Here is a 20815-nt window from a genome sequence, read left to right as displayed (position 1 = left end):
TAAATCTACAGCGGCTGCCTCCAAGAGCTGCTCTACAGTTACATGATTAAATGTATGACATAACATAAAGGATGCATAGATGTGAATGAGAAATTGTGGTTGTGGCACTATTGTGATATTTTACCTCGGCTATAGAGCTGTACCCTAATGTGCTGCATAGTTCTACGCTTTTAATATATTTCAAAGATGAACTTTATCAAGATTTAAAGATTTGGTCCAGTCAGCTTCTTAACTTGACAAACAGTGTGGCTTAATGGAAAGAAACCATTTCATCCAATTCTTAAAGGAGTTTTTTTTAAAATATATATTTATCATTTTGATATTAAAATGTAGTTTTCCAACCCAGCCTTGTAAATACAAGTAAACATGTTTCTTCATCTAACAATATATCTTGCTATGCATTAAATACATCCAGTACACCTAAAGAGAATCTAATGAACAAATGCAAAAACACTTCTTATCCTCTTATTGACAGCTTCTTCTAATGACATGCAAATGCTCACTGCAAAATTCAACCTTGTATGGATTGGTTTATTGATCGTCCTTTAACGACAGGACAAAGGTCAAGGGTTACGTGCTTTCTCGTGTACGAGTCCACATGCTTAAAGACGTATTGTGATATCCATTTTGCTGACTCTTTCAGTGACGCACTTCCAGCGTCCTCTGTCAGGCAACAATAAACCATGTGTACATGTTTTACAAGTCATAGCCACATATGGAGACAGTGACCTTCAGTGATGTGGATAACAAGACAACTGTTGATGAAAGCGTCATATTTCAGACGTTATACTGAGTCAATGTGACAGACAGTGACTTGAGGCACTAATTACACTCTGTCTTGTCACAGTTAAATTGTCACACTGGTCCTGTTTTCAACACCAGAGGGAGCTGCCTGCAGGGTGAACGTACCTTTTTTGCATTTACTGAAGTCTGATGTATAGTGGGAGAACGCAGCAATGTGTGAACTGGAGTTAGCACTAACGTATTATTTTTTGCTCTCTGGAGCGTTTTGATTTATGTTGTTTTCTCCTTCGAGTAAATAATTCTGCAGAGGCTTCTGATTATTCAAAAATGAGTGAAATGTGTGACAAGATGCCCTTTTCCACTAAAAGCATGTTTACCGTGTCTTGGAGTGGATTAGCACGAGGAAGAGGATAGGCTCTGTGGATCGTTTATTTTTAAAAATGCAGCGTGGTCGTTGCATACTTTGTTTATACACTGACTGGCATCGTTAAGTGAGAGCAAACAGACTCTCTCTTGCCAATTGTCCTCTCGACACAAATCAACTTTTGTGGCTGAAGACAGAGGAGGTGGAAGAGGAAATCCTATAGGCCGGAGAGTGCTCTGTGAGACGCAAGTGTTTTTCTTTGCATGGAGACAACAAAGAAAGGTCATGTGAGGCTTCAAAGGACATAACGATATTTCATCTTAAGCACTGTTGTTGTGCAACAGGATAGTTTCTGTAGTTGGAAGAGAACTATCTCAATGTCTGAATATGTGATTTTTCAATCTGAAAAACTGGCTCTGGTATGAATATTCATTTCTCGCTGCATTTACATTCCAGTTTCTCTCCAATTGAGAAAGTTATTGAACGTTTACCAAGCTTTTAAATATGACCTTTTCAGGCCAACATGCCTTCCAATCACAGCTGGACTAACTATATTGAAATTCTAACCCTCCTCTTCTGTTGAACGGCCCTCTTTTTCTTTCTCCGTGCACGAGCCGGGTTTATCTTTAGTGCGCATTGAATATTTATACAGCAGGTGGCTGGGGAGTCAGTCACTGATCTCTAAGGTGACTTGCTGAGCCTCTGTGGGAGGTGCTGGTGTGATGGGGTTGGTCTGGGATGAAGTCACATGGGACATATTGTCTCCTCGGTGTGTCCTTTTATTCCACTTAGGTAAAGGATTATATTGTGTGGTAGACTGCCTACCACAAGCACAGAGGAGAAGAGTCAGGGAGCCATTAGAGTGCTATTATAGCTAAACTGTCATTTGATTGATGTTCTCAGCTCTCAACATCAAATATTGTGCTCTTTGCACACACCGGTTGTACATGCTGTTGTTGTATATTAACAGATGAAAAACTCTCCGGCACACCAAAAAGTGAGAAACATTTGAAGATTTGATTAATAAGACAATCTGAGTTTTAGACTCGGGCTCTCTCACATATTCTCCCACACTAGAGGTGGAAGGAAAGGAAGGTGAGACAGTAATTTATCATGCACTGAGGATTCACATCAGGGAGATGCTCTGAATGATAATCATGTTGTCTGAGATTGAGGTCAGCCTCATTGCTGGGGGACAATTAGAAATCCTATTAAAGTTGATACGAGGATCATCTTTTCATAATAGCTTTTAAGATATTGCTTCAAGGATGGAGTGATTTCTTTAGAGATCACTTTGCGATGACACTTTCATAAAACACAGAGCACGAGCATTTAAAATCCAAAATGCCAGGCCTTGCATTGTAACAGTTCATGCATAAACTGCTTTCTTAATGTGGGTTATAGCTGCAAAGACTTTTAATAAGCTTGCTGCTGTCAGAGAGCAATTTTCCCCCTGAGCTGAACTCTTCTTCATGCATTAACAGCTGACAGAAAATAGTAACTCTGACGAGCACCTCAGACATGAAAGGGCACAAACTAATGCAAAATTTGCTACTGTAGCCGTTTAGATATTGTATTGCATAAACTATACAGTAATGTAACAAAAGTAGACACATGAAGAAAACTTTTTTTAAACTTTTTTTGGATTGAGCTGCACAGACTTGTAAGAAAGTGTCCAATAATAAATTAGCAATTCTCACAAAAAGGCAAGGAGAAAGTTTCTGGGCATTGGCATTTCATTGTTGTAGCCACAAAGCTGTCCATGAACTGAATGTGTGAGATAAGTGCTTTGGAGTGCAAACAAACTGAAACAAAAGAACATGAGGTGGAGATTGGTTTAGTAAGTAAGACAGGGGGAGGAAGCACTTCTGCCGTCCAAGGGCATCATAAACCCCAGCATGTGTCTGCACAACAATGCCAACAGGGGCACAAATTCTCCACACACTGGGAATCGATTTCACACAGAGAGGGGAGGACTTGGAAAAGAGGCGTATCGCAGAGACACTGAAATACTGCATCTTGTGTTACTGGATTTGGAGCCCAGTTTTCTGAATGTTTTTTTTCCCCAAGTATCTGCAAGCTGGGAGATCCAGTCAAGTGGAGCTTTCCTGAGCCAGCACAAGAACCTGTGGCCAGCTGAGGAAAAGAGATTGTTCTGGGGGTTTACCTTAGAATAAAATTCATAATAAGCGCTTGAAAATTGTAAGAAAAAAACTTGACTGGCTATGGTGAGCAGCAGTGTGCACAAACTTCATAATCTGTGAGCTTTTACACTAAAAGAAAAACATTTTACACAAAGGCTGACAATAAGAAAAATAACACACATTTAAGGGCCCACAGCAGTGAGACAAACCTGTGCCAAACACACACGCATGTTTTATTAACAACAAACACAAAAGTCAGTGAGAGGTCCAGGATTAGTCCACAAATAACAGAGAGCCAGAGGGGGTAGTGAATACGTGCTGAAAATAGAGCGTCAAAAATAAACTGCTTGTGGTCTTTTAAAAGATATTTTTGTGTTGGGTTAAACGAGAAGTTACGATTTATTTAATCAGTTTCTGTCTGATGTGTCCCCCGGCACCCAGCTGTAGACCGATTGATTTTTTATATTCCTAAAATAAAGCCCCTTCTTTCTTCAGTAGAACTCGATAAAGAGACGAAGGAGAAGAGAAGGAAACAAAAGCGCATGCCAGCCATCAACTGAAATATAACAGCGATACCAAGGGGAAGTCAAAAGATCCACTACCCCCAAATAATTGAAAAATACAATTTAGCTGTTTCATTAAACTGAAATGACCGATGCAATACGGTATATTATAGAGATATCATGAAATAAAAAAAACGCATTAGAGTAACTAATTACTGAAAACTCGTTTTACTGATGATTTTAACCACGTTGCTTTTTTATTTCATTTTATAGATACTGCTATAAGCGGACTCTGCTCTTCATCGCTGATCGCAGCCAAGTTTGCCGTCTCTTGTTTTATTAAACACGCATAAAAACGCATGTGATAGTAGTGACACGCCCCCTGGTGTTTCACGGCTGCCAGGCTGCTTGAGTTTGATAACCTTGCTCTGCGTCCGAGAGCATCACTGAAGGAATGTGGATGTGGGTCTGGATGCCTTCCTCATGCTGCTAATTGTTGATGCAGCCCCGGAGGTCTCTCGCATGGTTATCAAGGCTCGTCCCCGGTCTCATCTCATCTCCTCCCGCTCAGACCTACAATGATGAGCACCGAGACTGTTTTTGAGAGTGGAGACCAGCCTTGTATTCGGCTGGAGCCCCTGAAGAGCACACACTTGCCGGGCAAGTCGACGCCGACCGGTGGCAGCTGCGCTGTCTTCACGGACAGCAGCCCCAAAGCGACAGCCAACGGACTGCACGACATTGAGGACCGGATTCTGAGGATCACCGGCTACTACGGCTACAACCCGGGATACTCCAGTCATAGAAGTGAGTGAAAAGATGCCAAAAAAGAAAAAGAAAAAAAAGAAAAAGAAAGTAGTCTGGTGTAGTCATTTGTTGATGTGACAGGTTCACGCATTTATTAGGCAAGTGTGATACTGCGTAAATTAAAGACTGTGGGAAAACGGTGCTGCCTATCAAAGCATGTTATAGCTGCCAAAAGCAAAAATGCTTGTAATTCGGTGTTTGGAAGAAACAGTGTACAATTGCCAAATCTTTTTAATTCTAATTAGGCCTTGTGCAAAATTGGTTAATGAAAACTGGATTTTAATTGTGGCTGTTAAGGAGCAGCAGAGTGTCCATCTCTGCCACTGTCAGCTGGAGGGTGGGTGATGAGCTGGCCCGTCCATCTCTGTTAGTGAGGGGGAGGTGGGGGTAAGGGGGCAGAGAGAGGCATACGAACCAAATGTAGCGCTGCGAGACAATGCAGTTACACAGCAAAGAGCCATGCAGTTAAGTGACTGCTTGAACTGTACTCTAAGGTTGCCAGCTATCGAGCGCTCACATTCCCCACATTGGCGAAGGCTGTGAACAGTCACTCCCAATCAATTGTTTATTAAATCTCACAGCTTCTCCTGTGATGGATGGGAATATTACCAGCTATCTCCTGGCATGCTTCAAATACAGCAGTGCGTGTATGTGTTAGCTAAGCTTCTCTATAATTTTCTTCTTGTCAAAGAGGTTTTGATTTGTGTCAGGCATTGCTCTGAATTTGCTGACATTGAGACAATGGCTGTGATTGGAGAAGAGAGCTGATGGTGCACTTTGTTCAGGGATGATCTTTAGAAAACTTGCCCTCCGGTTTTGTTCGAGTGTTGCCATTGGCAGCGGGATTATGAGAGAGAAAAGTGGGGAGAAAAGCACTAAGCTCTTTGAAAAGCCAATCAGTGCTATCATAAATGGCTCTATAGTAATGAAGTGAGGTGAGAGGAGGAGGATTTGACAAGGCCTAAAGCACAGGCACAGATTCACCTTTGTGTTGCACAATTGGCCTAACCACTACGATTTTATGTCGTTTCTCTTTTAAAGGGATTTTTTCCCGTTAAACAAATTCCCCAAAATGCAGCTGGTCATCATGTGAGTGTCTTGACATTCAGATGCTGAGACCCTTAACCTCAATTAAATTGGGCACGCAACAGCGGCTCCCTAACATCTCCCTCTGGCTGCTACATAAAAGTTCAAACATAAATTCCTGACTTAAATACACATGCAGGAAAACGATGTGCTCTCAATGTTATGGCTTCCCTGCTCTGTGATATACGGTGACAAATCTATTTGAAATCTCAAAGGAAATACCGCCATGCTGATAGGGTCTCATTCAATCGAGAACAGTTCCAGCTGAGGCTCTTTCAGATCAGCTCGGAGCATCTCAATGGCTTTTTAGATAGAGGCTGCGGAAAGAAAAAGCGAAATGAGCCTGTCTTTCATTAACCGCCTCCTGTTTATCAGGGGTGTCAGTTGCAGTAGATTAACCATGAACGCAATCACACATTTTACTTGAGAATGTGTCTACTTGTCTGGATTAATCTATTGAAAGAACACCTGGTTAATCAGGAGCAGTCCAAACTTTCAATTGAAGACAGATTGAACAGTTCAGAGGCTTCTGATACAGCACCAGAGTTATGTAACCAGTCCTGAATGACTGGCTCTAATAAATAAAGTATTTTGTATTTTAGAAGCTTGAAGTAGCACTGGCATCATTGATATTTACTTCTAGTTTTTAAATAGTGCAAATATTCCGATGTATATCGCAGAAGGCTGAGATGATAAGGTGCTGTTGCTGATTACTGATTGGCCAGTAAAAAGAGTTTTTTTTTCTGATTATTGAAAGATTGTTTTAGCTATTTTTAAATAAAAATGCCAACATGAAGAACAGTAGGCATTTTCATTATTTTCTGACAACACAGGCTAAATTATTCATCATCTATTTCTGCAAAAAAAAAAAGAAGAAGAAAAAAAGAAAAACAAAAAATAATCATCAAATTAAACAATAATGAAGATCAGTATCTGGTGAGGCTCTGGTTTCCAGTTTTTGCAGCCTTGAGTCTGTTATTCTATCGTCTATAATATTCTGTACTTGTGAAAATGAAAGATGGGGTGCTGTCTGTGATATTATTTGAAATATAGGGAGCAGGTGTGGATTGCAAGAGCCGTACCAAGGTTATAAAAGATCAGTCAGAAGGTTTTTTTTGACCTGAAAGACATTTCCCATTTTTTAGATAAATCCGTTTCCCCTGTTTTTTTCCATCTATCAATCAAATGAATGAAAGTCCATACAAGGTGCTCTCCAGTGCAGCTTGTCAGTGTTTTTCCTGTGTTTACAGCTCTTAAACACGTAGCTGCTAATCTGACAAAATTTTATTTGCACATCATCATCCTGCTAATTCTTCTTCTCTTTCTTTGCTGCGTCTTGCTGCCTGAAAGCATTGCACTCAAGTACTGTGGTTTGTTTACACTTTGAATCACATGTCCCTCAAGCTGGTGAGTATCATTTTCCATAAAGGACAAGACAAAGGAGCACCTAAATAGAACAGAAGGCCTGTCCTGCCAAGCCTATGGCGTAATGATATATTTAGTAAGATCTTGTTGCCAGTTTGTTCGTATTGCCACTTGCCATCTGTGTTGAATTAGAAGATGCCTCTGAGGGGAATTGTGGACCACATTTGGAGACAAGGTCCGGACTCTAATGCATACAGTACAGTCATGACACAATAGCTGCATGCAGTGACAGAATCTGAGAGGGAAAAAGTAAATGCTTTTCTAAACAAGCAAGGTGCAATATCTCTTGATCCACTACTTACATGGTTGCACAGCTATGAACGCGTGCTCCAGTGAGAAGCTGTAACGGAATCAATTTTTTAATGAGAAAATAAAAGGAAAGTAAATTCTAACAGAACAATGGTGTGTGAGGCAAATGCTTCCCCAGCACCTCCTGGAAAACATTGCTGTAATTTGCTGGGTGTCTTTTTTGAGGTGGTAATTTAGAAAAAGTGTGTAGTGCGTGTGCGCTCCCCGCTGGGTAAATAGGTACAGTGCAAGAGAAATTGCAGGTACTTGTAGTTGAAGTCCCACTCAGTACTGGACCTATATCTTTTTCACTGCAGGCGTCACAGTAAAGCAGGGGCACACCTGAGCACTCAGAAGGAAATTATATGGAGGAAGGGCAGGAAAGGCAACCATTTATCACAGAGCAGTGTGTTTTTATGTCTACTTCTGTCCACAGACAAAGTCTAGAAACATAAGGAAAGAAGACAGATGATGATTGTGAATCTATACATGCCTGTGAGTGTGCTTTAAAATCAGACAGTGTTCACACTAGATGAATATCCCTTTTCTTCCTCAAACATTCTGTATGTGCACATACTTATTTTGGACCGTCCCGTTCCCATGCCTGCTCACTCTGTGCTATTTATAGCCAGGCCAACGAATGGGATATGAGCTTTGCCTGAATGACTCCTGGAGTGCTGTTAGTCCTCAATGCTCCTGCAAAAGCACAGAACTAACCTGGGAGTAATGGGTGCAATATTTCTCCATGAGAGTTACAGAAGTGCTGACCTATTCTTGTGCGACTGTACACTCGATGTTGTAGTATTGCAGCCCATTTCAGGTGATAAAATTGAAGAAAAAAAAAAGAAAGATTTTTTTTTTTAGCTCACCTCAGCAATTTATGGTTAGGAACTTTGTTTTGCAAGTATCTTGGGGCTATTGCAGAGATTATCGCCCACAAAGACACTTGAACCCCAGCTGCTCTGGATGCGTCTGTCACTGTGTGAGCGGGTTAATGGCTGTAGTGTAAAAGCCCTTTGAGTGATCAGTAAGAAATAAAGGAGCATATACATTACAGCCAACTGCTGTCATGCAAAGTAACATTACATAATATGGGAAGAGAGTATGTGTGTGTGCGTGCATTGCTGCTACACTGAGGTATGAGCTGCAGCCAAACATTGCCCTCTTGTGGTCTGTAAATCTAATCACATCAATAAATCTTTGTAAAAATGTTTCCATCATTTTTAAAAAGTCAGTGGGATTATTTGTTTGTGAACTGGACCAACAAAACAAACCCCAGAAATAATGACCAAGCCATATTTTATTAAAGTGTTATTAAATTCCCAAACTGATCTACTTAGTAAAGTCAGTATCTGTGGTGTTATTAATCAGGCGTACCCAAAGTTTCCACAGTCAAATGGCCATACACCACAGGTATGGGATGTCGGTGCATTTTACTTGGTTATTGGATTTAGTGATAGAGCACAAACAAAAGAAGAAAGCAGCATGGGTCTGGGTGTCTGTTTTGTGTGTGTGTGTGTGTGTGTGTGTGTGTGTGTGTGTGTGGGAGGGGGGTGACATTTACTTACAAACAAGCTCAACTTGCTTAACATAGAAGAACATTAACACTCGTGTAGGTTTTCAATGTCTACATGAAATGAGAACAACAAAATATAATAAAACAAAGCAAAAAGACCCCAACAAAAAACGAACAAAACCAAACCAATTGAGTGTAGGTCTGTGTAGACAAAAAATAAATAGTTCCCACAGTAACAGACTGAACCCACTAAACTCACAGTAATAGCCATATCCTTGCTTTGACGCTTTGGGGTCCACACGGACTAAGTAAAGCGCTATACAAATACAGGCCATTTACCATTTTTTTACCACTTTGTTCAGTTGGCTCAGAAGGACAAATCCTATTAATTGTGAATGCTAACTGGGCCTAGTTTAACACACACTGATGTTGATATTTTAAAATGTACTTTGTTATTGTTTTAATATAAAAAAATCACCATAACTTTGACTGCGTAGTGCAGAAATGTGAGTGACTCAACCCTTTAAGGCTTGGAGAAAATTGTCTCTTTAAGAGTTTTTTTCCCCGTGTTCCTGTCCCACCTGTAATGCAGCCAATCATATTTACCACTAGATGTCCTCATCTTCAAATGTTCTCAGTACCTTGGGTTGAGTTGTTGAGGTACCGTGTCTGGATACACACCTGAAATTTGTTCAAAGGCTTTTCAGCTAAAATTAGCGCCCTGTGCTCGTCGTCTTTGCTCCCGGACCTTGTTGAGATGTGATGAGTAACAGAGAGGTGCTAAAGACAAAGACCCGTCTACTGCAAACTGTCGAGCATTAGTTAATCTGAATGACAAAAGAGCTTGAATGGGTCGAGTGCGTCAGTGTGCACAGGAGACTGTGTTGCTATGGAGGTAAAGAGGGAGGATGCTGTGGTATATTGTGCTTTGATCAGTTATGCTTGCAGACCATTTTGTTATATAGACACACTTTCCATTTTATTAGCTACTCTAAAAAGGGATTATTATTAGAATTTTTTCTGTCTTTCTTTCTTAGTTAGAGAGTTATTGAATGATTGAAGTTCATGTATGGTTTGCTTGAATTGTAGAATAAAATGCAGATATGTTGTAAAGGTCTGATGGGAATGAATGATCAGTAACTTTCCTCTCAGCAGTAACAAAAAAGAAAGCATCCAAAGTTAGATGTAGGCCGAACAGTATAGTAACGCAGGATAGAGAAAGCAATAATCTTCTTAAAACTTAGAGTTGTTAGTCCAATATTTGAGATTGAACTGTGACAAGAGGTATTTCTCTTAATCCGATACTGATTCGAATCCCAGGATTTGCTGACTGGGTCGCTCCTCTGTCCCCTCAGTGTCTAGGTGTTGGCTCCTCTCATCAGCAGGTCTATTTTTACATTTAACCCTCCAGCTTGTCCCTGGATTACGTATTCAGTCCTGCTTGTCACACATTAAATGTGCAAACATTTTAAAACAATGCTGATTCTGGTTGCATAATTTAAAGCATTAGTATTCTTGTTACACTCATTCTGTAACTGGGTGACCCCAGGGAATAAATGTGCCTGCATCACAACGTCATCCTAAAACTGAAAGTAGAGAAGTGCTTTTTTCAAAGTGTTGAACTCTAACAGATGAATTACCATAATGTTACTGGAACGTGGCCCCAAATTTTCAGTGTCTTTTTGTCACTTGCAAGAAACAGCCAAACAATAACTGTGCTGTTTTCTATTCTCTCGCAGCCTGAAGAATGCACAACAAATACTCTGATCTGTTATGCCCTTTGTAGCTTTGCCAGATCTTTGGCTGATCAGCATTTGAAACGGGAGGCAGACGTTAACAGAAATCCTGGAGCAGACATGCTGCAAATAGCTTTCAGTATTCACAGCCAGCCAACTTAGGCAAAAATCACATTGCAGTTACTGTACTGAGTGGTTCCCCTGTTTCCTGTTTCTCAGGTCACATTGCTCCTGGTCTTGCTTCTCCAATTCAGATTTTACTGTAAGATTTCATAGTAATATTTATTACTGGCTGCATCGCCTCATGTGTCTGACCGCATATACTTTGGCACTGATATGTTGTTGACGTAGAGGCCAGAGTGATATTTAGGTCCATTAAATCTTCAGGTAGATAAACCACAGCATCAGATTGAATAACTGCATGGCTTTCCTTGAAATGGAAACTCCTGACCAACTATAATCCTGAGCCTGACTCACAAACGCTATTCCGATCATCAACATAGCTGCTGATGAGGGTTTCCCTTGACTGTGCAGCAGTGACGGATAAAATATTAAAATCCTTCGTTAAAGTACCAGCATATAATAAATAAATAAACAGCTAACATCCACAGAAATTTCTGCATAAATAAAGAAATTCTTATCAAAAGTGCTTACAGTGATTATGGATTTTTTTTTAAGAACCACACTACAGTGATTTATCATAAATGGACATTTGTTGAATTTTTAAAATTAGGACTGACTTGTAGGAAAGTGTTTTCATTTTCTTGGTAAGGTGGCCCTGAGAGGTCAAACATAATACAAACTGAGAAGCTTTTGAAGTGACAGAAACCAAAACACGGAAAGGATCGCACTGAGACGCACTTAAAAGACGCTGTGGATTCATTTGTGTTGTAAGGGAGAAAAATGTGATTCATATAATACACAAAACACACTTCTGTTGTGATTCGTACATTTTCTTTTCCATTTCTCCTTTGTTTTCTTCAACTTGTTTTGTGTGTTTTTGTAGAGTTTCTGTACTTGCTGGCCTTTTCTTACGTTGTAATGCGTTTGACCTCTCCGGCCCACCGTATCTTGGTGATCTATGTGTTATGTAGAGTCTTTTCTTACCTTCTGCCTTCAAGTAAATTTGGTACAATGGAACGACACAGAGGGGAAGTACCTCTGCTTTGCTTAACCTGATTTCTTACGTGCATGAAATTATAAGAATAACAGGGGAGCTCTTGACTTCCATCCAAGTCAGCAACAGATAACCAGTGTGATTCTTCATTTAAGTAAACAGATACAGAACACTGTAAGTGATTGTTTTACTAACTCGTAATGTATTCTGCTTTAAATAACTCAGATTCAGATTGTAGAATATGGAAATAACGCAATAATAAAATGCAAACATATAGTAGTGGAGTGTGGATTATGTGGGTAAAAAGGCCTATTTTCCCTCTGAGAGAACTAAGATGACCTCTGTGCACAACAGGATTTAAATGCCTGGGATTGTCATGTATTCTTTTGTAGTATGCACATGGTTTTTGCCTTTTTCATATCGTCGTTCAATTGACTAATGTGTCAGGGTTTGAGGCAACAAGACGGAGAGAGCTCTACTAATAATATGACTCTCAAGGGGTAGTCAAGAGCAGGAGAGGTGCCAAGGAAAGAGAGAGGCATTGCAAGACAGAGGGCAAGAGTTTGTACAGGGGGGGAGATTAAAGAGAGAGAGAGATGGAAAAAGTAAGGAGAGCCTTGTCAGGTAGAAAAGAGAGGGGAGGAGGAAAAGAGCTAGCACAGCTAGCACAGCATAAATTTGCCTGAGCTGCTTGGTTACCTTCCAAACAAAGCTGCTGATTTGCGGAGCAAAGGAAGAGGAGGGAAAAGTGAGTGAGACAGACACGAAAAGAGGAGGGGGAGGATAGAAAGAGATGAGGGGAGTGATTGCACCATGCCACACACACTTGAAGCTCAGTCTCCCTTGGAGACACTGGCAGAGCTGGATCACGGCATGATAGAGCAACTGTAGGGTCTCCACTTCGCTACACTTCCACTTCGCTATCACCACTGAGCTGTGGCACTATACAGACGTGCTGGGCTAGAGAGGAACAGAGAGTCAGGACTTGAGTCCTGGAAGGAGACTAAAGATTTGACAGAGACCTAGGAAGAGGAGGAGGAGGCAGTCAAGAGTGTGAAGAAAAAGCGGAGGAGTCGGGAGTCTGAGGATGCACGGAGCGAGCTGAAGGAGCTGCTGAGCTTGCAGCAGCAGCCAAGCAACACTTCTAAACTCAAATACACACTACTTCCAGGGGAGGACAGTGTGTGGTGCCCCCAGTGGAGGATGAAGAAGCACTCAGCCCGAGTGGCTCCTCTCAGCTCATACAGCACTCAGGTCCTGACCTGCCCTAACTCTGAAGGTAAACTGAAAGCTCCAAAGAGACACAAGATGCCATTTATACTGTACTGGAGTATACTGTATGCATTGTGTGTGTAAATAGAAAAATAAGATACGACAAAGTACTTAACTTTTATTTTCAGGGTCACGAGTGACATTTTGTTTCCTACAAGGCATCAAATACACCAAAGTGCCATGTAGAGTCTATAAGTCTTCATAGGAAATATTGAGATTTTAATAAATATGGACGTTTCCAAATTATATTCTGCTCCATTTACATGAGAGCAGCCTTTGGATCTAAAAACTGTTTGAATTTGAATACTGTAAAAAAAATGTTTTCTATTATTTCAGCCTCCTGGTAGCAGTGTAATGGTAATGGAGTGTGTAAAGCCTGTTGTTGTTCCCCCTCATCTGATTAAACATTTTAGCCCCCCACCTTTAACTCTGTTAACAGAGATTACTGTGATGCCACTAATCAACTTTTCATCAGCATCATGATATCCATGTCTCATCTTCAGGCCTAATTTGGATAAAGACTTAATGCGTTTTGACCTGAGCTAAGCTGGCTAAAAACTGCAGACAAGACTATGAGCCTCTTATTGGATTCAACGGGCCTCCATCAATCACTGCCGTGCAACATTAGTGGTGGCGATAAAGGAGAAAATGGATTAAAATGTGAGGTTCCAGAAGCATACTGCATCACGATGAATGGATAAATGGGTGCCGGTGGTGACTGATGCAATGCAGCACTGGGTTTTCTGCAATGAAGTGTTCTAGCACTTCCAAATACTCTGACTCCATGTCTGAACCGATATAAGCTACTGTGCATTTAACCTATAAAACTATAAAAAACCTCAAAATATTACACTTTTTTATCCCGAGTATCACTGCAGTGGATGCTTCTTTGACATGAGGAAATTAGCTTTTCTTGGGTTACATTTAACACACTGTTCATTTTATCCTGACTTGTAGATTTTAATATTTGTGCATGTATTCATTCTTTTATCCAATCACATTTTACCTACCAAAGCACCAAAACTGATCATCACTCACTTAAAAAAAACAAAAAAAAACCACCCCAGCGCTAAGTAACTAATTATTCATCATGGACATACAGATACCTTAACACTACTAACCTTAAATTTGAGCTTTTCATAAAACTTGCCCTGAGTTGGACTGAATTTACCTTCACTCCTGCAGTACTGTGTTGTCAGCCTGTGTTTAGCAGAGATTATTGTTTCCTTTGCAAAATTTTACCACCAATATTTGTCAGCAATAATACTGTCTGCTATGAGAATACAATTTTGGCAATGGGAGCAACTTTTATGAGACAGGGGAATAGTAGAGTTATAATATTACTGCGTCTTGGCATCAGATGAGCCTGTTGTGGCTTTTACCTCAGGACAGAAAAGCTTGCATCTGACACTAAAAGCTTTAGGTTTTGTCGGTGCTGTGAAACACAAACCATCCTGCTGTGTGGATGAAGAAAAACAGACCTAAAGTAAAAAAAAAAAAAAAATTAAAATAAATAAAAGAGCTGCTTCTCTATTGCAGAAATATCGGATCTCAGTTTTTTCCACTTAGCAACCACCAGGTTCATTAGTTTGATTAAGAACCCTTGCTGTGACAGAATGCAATTAAATGAAATCCCTCGATGATCCTGCAGAAACTGTATCGACGGTGAGCTTTTTGCCTTTAACACATCCCCTGAATAGAAACAGTTTAAGTGCTGTTCTCCCGCGAGCGTTTTTTGTGGTGGGGGTTGAACTCATTATTACTTTTGAATTGTTGGGTGCTAAATAATATTTTTCTTTTGCACTTTGAAGGCTCGTAAAAGCCTTCAAAGTGTAAGTGGTCATTGAAGAATTTTCCACTCTGCACCGTGGACAGATGGTCAGTGCTGCAGCAATGCAGTGTTGGAAAATACATTCACGTGAGCTTTATTGGAGCTACTTTACTCGGGTGTTTCCATTTTATGCTAAATTTGTAATATGCCTCATTCCACAGTTTTTTTGTTTGTTTTTTTACACCAATACATTAACTAGAAAGCTCACTGGTGCTTTGCAGTTGAAAAACAAGTTATTTGTCTATAATGAGGAATGCTTTTTTTCTTTTAAAACACTCATTTGGTTTCATCTAAATAATTGTTTGAGGCCCAGACTGGAATAAAACTGTATTACTATAAAAAAAATATATTTGTTAACTTCCCCATTACCTGTACCCTAAAGCACAGCTAGCCTGCCTAGAGACTACTACACTCAAAAAAATATTTGTTCCCTAATTCTGACTTTAATTAATTTGATTACATCTAAATTTTACAATTTGAAATGTTAAATTTAATGGAACCAGGTCAAATGAAATTTGACTAGCATATATTTTTCTTTTATTTATTATAGTTACATTTTACTTTAAATCATTACTTTGTGTTTTAGTGTACTGAGCATTGAAAAACATGTTTTTTTCTTCTTTCTAACCCCATTTAGCATCTTTTTCTGCAGTGAACTAAAATCTTTAAAGGAACACAAAGTATAATGCATATAAAGTTAAGTTAAAATGCACTGATGTATCACTAATGCAAAAGTTGATACTGATACTCAGTTTAGGGAAACCAATTTTCTTCAGAGTGCCTCCTTTCATGTGATGCTAAGTACATGTAGAGGATAATACACTGATACGATCTTAAATGCAGGACTTTTAATTGCAAAGGAGCATTTTTATGTTCTTATTTTTTTACTTCTATCGTTGAACTGATTGAAGACGGCTGCCAGTAATGACTGTGTCCAATCTGCAATTTTATAATCTCTTGGGCAGTTTTTCAGCCACTGAGTGCCGGCGATGATCTCATGCACTTATAAAGGATATATACCACGTTTGGCAAGACTTTTGATTGTTTTATGAAGTTACTCATCAACTTACTTTCAAAGTTTGGTGACGTTTTCCTCTGTTTGCATCCTGTAAAAAGAAGGAATGGATTTTAAAACACATACTGGCATCTGATCACATAAGGAACTTTACAAAAACTAAACTTCTACCAGCTGTCCTACTGATAAAATGGCTGTTTGATCAAAGAGTTTGCTCTTCACACACTGTGTTACAGCTTCTTTTGATGTAAGAAATGATTATTTACTGCACTTGTTGGTACAATCCATTTCCAGTACACGTCACTGACTTGTGCTCCCATTGCTTGACATCCTGCTGAGGTCTTTTTGCAGATAACAAACAGAAGACTATCGCATGCAATAATGAGCACCCCTGTGTTGTGAAGAGGAGAGCTACTACTGCTACACGTTCTAGTGTGGTTGCAGGGCTCTGGTGTCTGTGGCGGAAATGGCAGAGCTTTAGGTGCTGAGCTAGCAAACAGCCAGCACATGTCATCTTTTATTCCTGCCCTGGTGTAAATTGATCACACTGTTGAGAGGTAAAGAACAGATCTGAGCTCACACACATCCCACTTTGCTTTCTCTGATCGTCCATAAAGGCACTGGGACATACGTATCATTTAACCTTTGCAATTTGGATGTTCCAGTAAAGTTCCAGTAAATTCCTTTTCACAGCAGCGATACAAGAACAGTGTCCCATGAGCACCAAGGTTGGCCTGACTTTCATGTTGACTGTCATGTGGTTAGGTTTACTTTTGCTCTCTGGGCATCCGGTTTCTGTGCACATCTGGCTACAAAGGGAGTACAGTACATGCTGCATCATGAGGCAACCAAGCTATTTATGGCATGTGCAGCGTGCACCGTGTTAACCCGATGCATTTTAAACGGAGCCTCAATTGTGCCACCACAGCAAGAAAGGCAAACTGAGGCAGTGATCACTAAGGACGACTGATCGATGAAGCTCATGTGCTGGAACCCAGTCAGGAAGCCACAATGCAGGCAGCACTGAAGTCTATATATAGTGGTGCAAAAAATACAAAAGTTGTTAAGTTTAAACTCATTATACTAATCAAAATTATTCAGATGAAATCTGATGCTAGCTGTGGATTTCCTTTAATTTTTCTCCCCCCTTCTTGACTCTCATCAGGAGAGGATGGCTCGGAATCTCACGCAGAGACACCAGGAAGTGAGACCAGTATGGAGAGCCAGTCCTTCCATACGTGCGCCAACACGGCTCTGAAGGTGCTGGGTGGTTTGCTGATGGTGCTGTGTGTTTCCTCCTCCTGGGTGGGTACCACTCAGGTGGTGAAGCTGACCTTCCAGTCATTCTCCTGTCCCTTCTTCATCTCCTGGTTCAGCAGCAACTGGAACATCCTCATCTTCCCCATCTACTACTCGGGACATGTCGTCACCACACGGGAGAAGCAGACCCCCATCCAGAAATTCAGGTAAACCTCATTTAAGAAGTTTTAAGAAGCCAAGTGTGATATCTGAGTAGGTTCCGATCTATTATCATTTTACCTCTGGTGAGTTGGAACCAGTATTAAACCACCCTCAAGCCTGTGAGAGCCAAACAACCATCATGTCCATTCTCTAAACACAGTCTTCCAAACAATGAAGCATTTCCATTCAGAAGACTTTACTGGTGTTTTTCTCTAACAGGGAGTGCAGCAAGCTCTTTGGGGAGGATGGAATGACTCTCAAGCTTTTTGTAAAGAGGACAGCACCCTTCTCAATCCTGTGGACACTGACCAACTACCTGTACCTCTTAGCCTTGAAGAAATTGACCGCCACTGATGTCTCTGCTCTCTACTGTTGCCACAAAGCTTTTGTTTTTCTCCTCTCATGGATTGTCCTCAAGGACCGGTTCATGGGTGTTCGGGTCTGTATGAAAACAAGAAGGAGATTGTTTATTACCTGTTTAACACAAGCTTTTACTACTTCAAAATGTGTCATCTATGTGTCTATGTGCAGATTGTGGCTGCCATAATGGCCATCACAGGTATTGTCATGATGGCTTATGCTGACGGTTTCCACGGTGATTCCTTTGTGGGTGTGGCATTGGCTGTGGGCTCAGCCTCAACTTCAGCTCTTTATAAGGTCAGACTTCCTCATAAGCCCGTTCCAGTCTGAGCTATGCTTGATTTTTGATTGCATCGTGTCAACTCTTTGTTTTCTCACCATCCAGGTGCTGTTCAAGATGTTCCTAGGCAGCGCCAACCTTGGAGAAGTGGCTCATTTTCTTTCCACCATGGGCTTTTTCAACCTCATCTTCATCTCCTGTGTGCCCCTCATCCTGTATTTCACCAGGGTAGAGCACTGGGGCTCACTCTCCTCACTGCCGTGGGGATACATGTGTGGACTGGCAGGACTGTGGCTGGGTGAGAGTGCATATACACCGGATGGTTTCATCCACATGTACAAACCATTTTGGATCATTTTAAGGCTTTTAGTATAACTATAGGGATTCATTTCTTATAGTTACCATCAGTCACTCGGTGGATATGATGTTTATATTGTCTGAATACAGGATCTGTAGGCAAAGGGCATTATTTTAAGTATCGGAAATTTTCCACTTTCCGTTTGTTGTCTGCTTTTAGCCCCAGTAATGGAACGTTAGCTATCGACTGACAACAATTTAGCTTTTTATTCGCTTTTTGAAATATATGTGTATTCATAAATAATGGTGAGTGGAAGGAAGTGTTCCATTATCCACTTTCCAGATAACCTGGCAAGACCATAAGCTACAAAATATTGGCCGCCATCCCCAGTGGCTAGGTCAGATAACTAAGCTAATGGGTTCCCAGATGAGACGTTTCACCTCTCATCCGAGAAGCTTCTTCGGTTCTTAGAGTCAGTGGTGGACAGTCCCAGATTTATGCCCACCATTTGACTCTTAGAACTGAAGAAGCTTCTCGGATGAGAGGTGAAACGTCTTCAAGCAACTTAAAGAAGTCCAGATGCTTTTCTTTCCAAGCTCCTTAGACAACGATGACCTGGATGACTGAGAACCTTCACAGAGTCTTCTGTTTCTTTTGCAGTGTTCAACATCCTGGTCCATGTTGGTGTGGTACTGACTTACCCCATTCTGATCTCTATAGGGACACTGCTCAGTGTGCCGGGAAATGCAGGTAAGGTTTCTATTATCTGCCATTCACTGATCATTTTGATGTAAAATAATATGATTGTAAAAAATGGAGTAAACGGCCACACATACTGTGGCGCTGTATTGAGAGGTCAGCATTTAGGGCCACTGTAGCAAACAGATTACACAGCAAGTCTGCCTCTTTTGTCCCGGAAACCCAATCATCAGTGTGCCTCGACAGATCCTGCAACCATCCTCTTGCTAAGGGAGGATCAGATTCCCAAGGCAACACAAATGCCTGCAGACGAGTTCTTTTCCTTAATGGTCTGTATGAAGGTCAGTGGGTTACGGGAACCTGTCCCAGGGCTCCAGACCACAAAGACACAGAGGATAAAGTGGATTGCTTGTGCTGATTATAAGCTGCATTTGTTACACTAATCCCCCTACAGCCGCACTGTCCTGTGGTTTATCTTACTTTATGTAATTAATCTCGATTTGATTGTGTTTCTCTCTCATCCTTCACACTCTCTATCCCCATCCTGCTCTCTGGCTCCCTCTTTTGTTCCCACCCATATTTATTCCCCTCTCACTCTAGCTGTAGATCTTTTGAAACATGAGGTGATCTTCAGTGTGGTGCGACTGGCTGCCACCTGCATCATCTGCCTGGGCTTCCTGCTCATGCTGCTACCAGAGGAATGGGACTCAGTCACTCTGCGTTTCTTGGCCACCATTGCGGACAAAAAGTCAGAGGACCACGGCGAGGAGCTCACAGACTCCAGCACCCACACTCGAAGCCGCAGTCGCGCAAATGGCACTGTCTCCATTCCCTTGGCATGACATGCTCTGATAGTAACCTCTGTTAACCAGTCTGGAAACTCCACATTTCTCCAGAGCCCACACTGGAGGTGTGGTGGGACGCTCAGTCCATGTGGACTCATCTATCAGGAAGTGAGGCAGTAACGTCTTGAACTTCAAACTTCACTCTGGAGACGCACTGTTTCTATCACTTCACAACAACAGGGGAAACTGAAAACATTTATGGATCATGCAACTTGAAAGAGCTGAAAGTGTTATTTACTTTCTTGACATACTTGCCGCGCTCCATCCCTCGCACGCACCCAAACCAAGAGCTGACTGGCTCCCCTTGAGATGCTCTGCAGACTGTATTCTGTGAATATAACTATCAGCGGGGCCAGTTTGGCTCAGTCTTACACATATTTATGATATTTATTTAGATCTGTATCAATAAGAGTAATAATTTTAAATCTTACTGAATAGCGTTATATAGAAGAATGATGATTATACTATGCTTAATGTACAGGATCTTTTGATTTTGTAATAAAAGTCTTAAAACCCACAAAAAAGCTGCATCTAACTGAGAATCACATGTATGTATTTCTAATATTTTTGGAAAAACTTCTAGCTTCAGAACTTTATTGCCTGGATAACTGAAAAGCATTCGTATACATTTATATACAGATAATGGTGCTGGAAAAGCTTCACATCCCAAAGACCAAAGCAACGGCTCCACTGTTTCTAAGCAAAGCTCTGACATGAGGTCACATTTTTGGTATTAATATTAGACTAATATTTTAGAACTGATAAACTGACTGTATATTTATTTGACACAAATAAATGTAAAAAAAATAAAAATAAAAAAAGCAAATGACTCTGCACCCTGAATCACATTATCAGCAGAGTAATATTAAAACATTTTTTTATTTAATCGAATCTTCTCTGCCATTACAAATTATTTACTGAATATATAATATTAGTCAAGCTAGTCTATAAAGATGGAAACAAGCCTATCAGAATGAACTAAAGCAGACTGTTGTCCCTTTGACCATTAACTGCTCATGGACAA

At 40.7% G+C, this 20815-nt stretch overlaps 1 protein-coding gene across 2 annotated transcripts; it reads left to right on the top strand.

Annotated features, from left to right (window-relative positions):
• The first annotated feature begins 4205 nt into the window (after positions 1–4205).
• Positions 4206–20315, top strand: slc35f4 (solute carrier family 35 member F4). Of its 2 annotated transcripts, none has more exons than XM_085257802.1 (7): positions 4206–4562; positions 17014–17314; positions 17529–17748; positions 17841–17966; positions 18055–18247; positions 18908–18997; positions 19547–20315. In XM_085257802.1, the coding sequence occupies exons 1-7, from the start codon at positions 4334–4336 to the stop codon at positions 19786–19788; spliced, it is 1401 nt and encodes a 466-aa protein (XP_085113928.1). In that variant the 5' UTR covers positions 4206–4333; the 3' UTR covers positions 19789–20315. The 2 variants fall into 2 exon arrangements, with proteins under 2 accessions (XP_085113928.1, XP_085113929.1); XM_085257803.1 differs by lacking the exon at positions 4206–4562 and adding an exon at positions 12587–13009.
• Positions 20316–20815: the final 500 nt, after the last annotated feature.

This window comes from Mchenga conophoros, linkage group LG19 (genome assembly GCF_057382185.1).
Source record: "Mchenga conophoros isolate Kocher_MC1m ecotype Shallow Benthic linkage group LG19, M_conophoros_male_GT1.1, whole genome shotgun sequence".
NCBI classification, from domain to species: domain Eukaryota; kingdom Metazoa; phylum Chordata; class Actinopteri; order Cichliformes; family Cichlidae; genus Mchenga; species Mchenga conophoros.
This window is presented reverse-complemented; position numbering and strand designations above follow the sequence as displayed.

Excerpts from the sequence above, each read along its gene's own strand:
- slc35f4 (XM_085257802.1), top strand. The coding sequence starts at position 4,334 with ATGATGAGCACCGAGACTGTTTTTGAGAGTGGAGACCAGCCTTGTATT. Across the intron at positions 17,315-17,528 it reads ACCCCCATCCAGAAATTCAG|GGAGTGCAGCAAGCTCTTTG; the intron begins GTAAACCTCATT and ends TTTCTCTAACAG. Across the intron at positions 17,749-17,840 it reads ACCGGTTCATGGGTGTTCGG|ATTGTGGCTGCCATAATGGC; the intron begins GTCTGTATGAAA and ends GTCTATGTGCAG.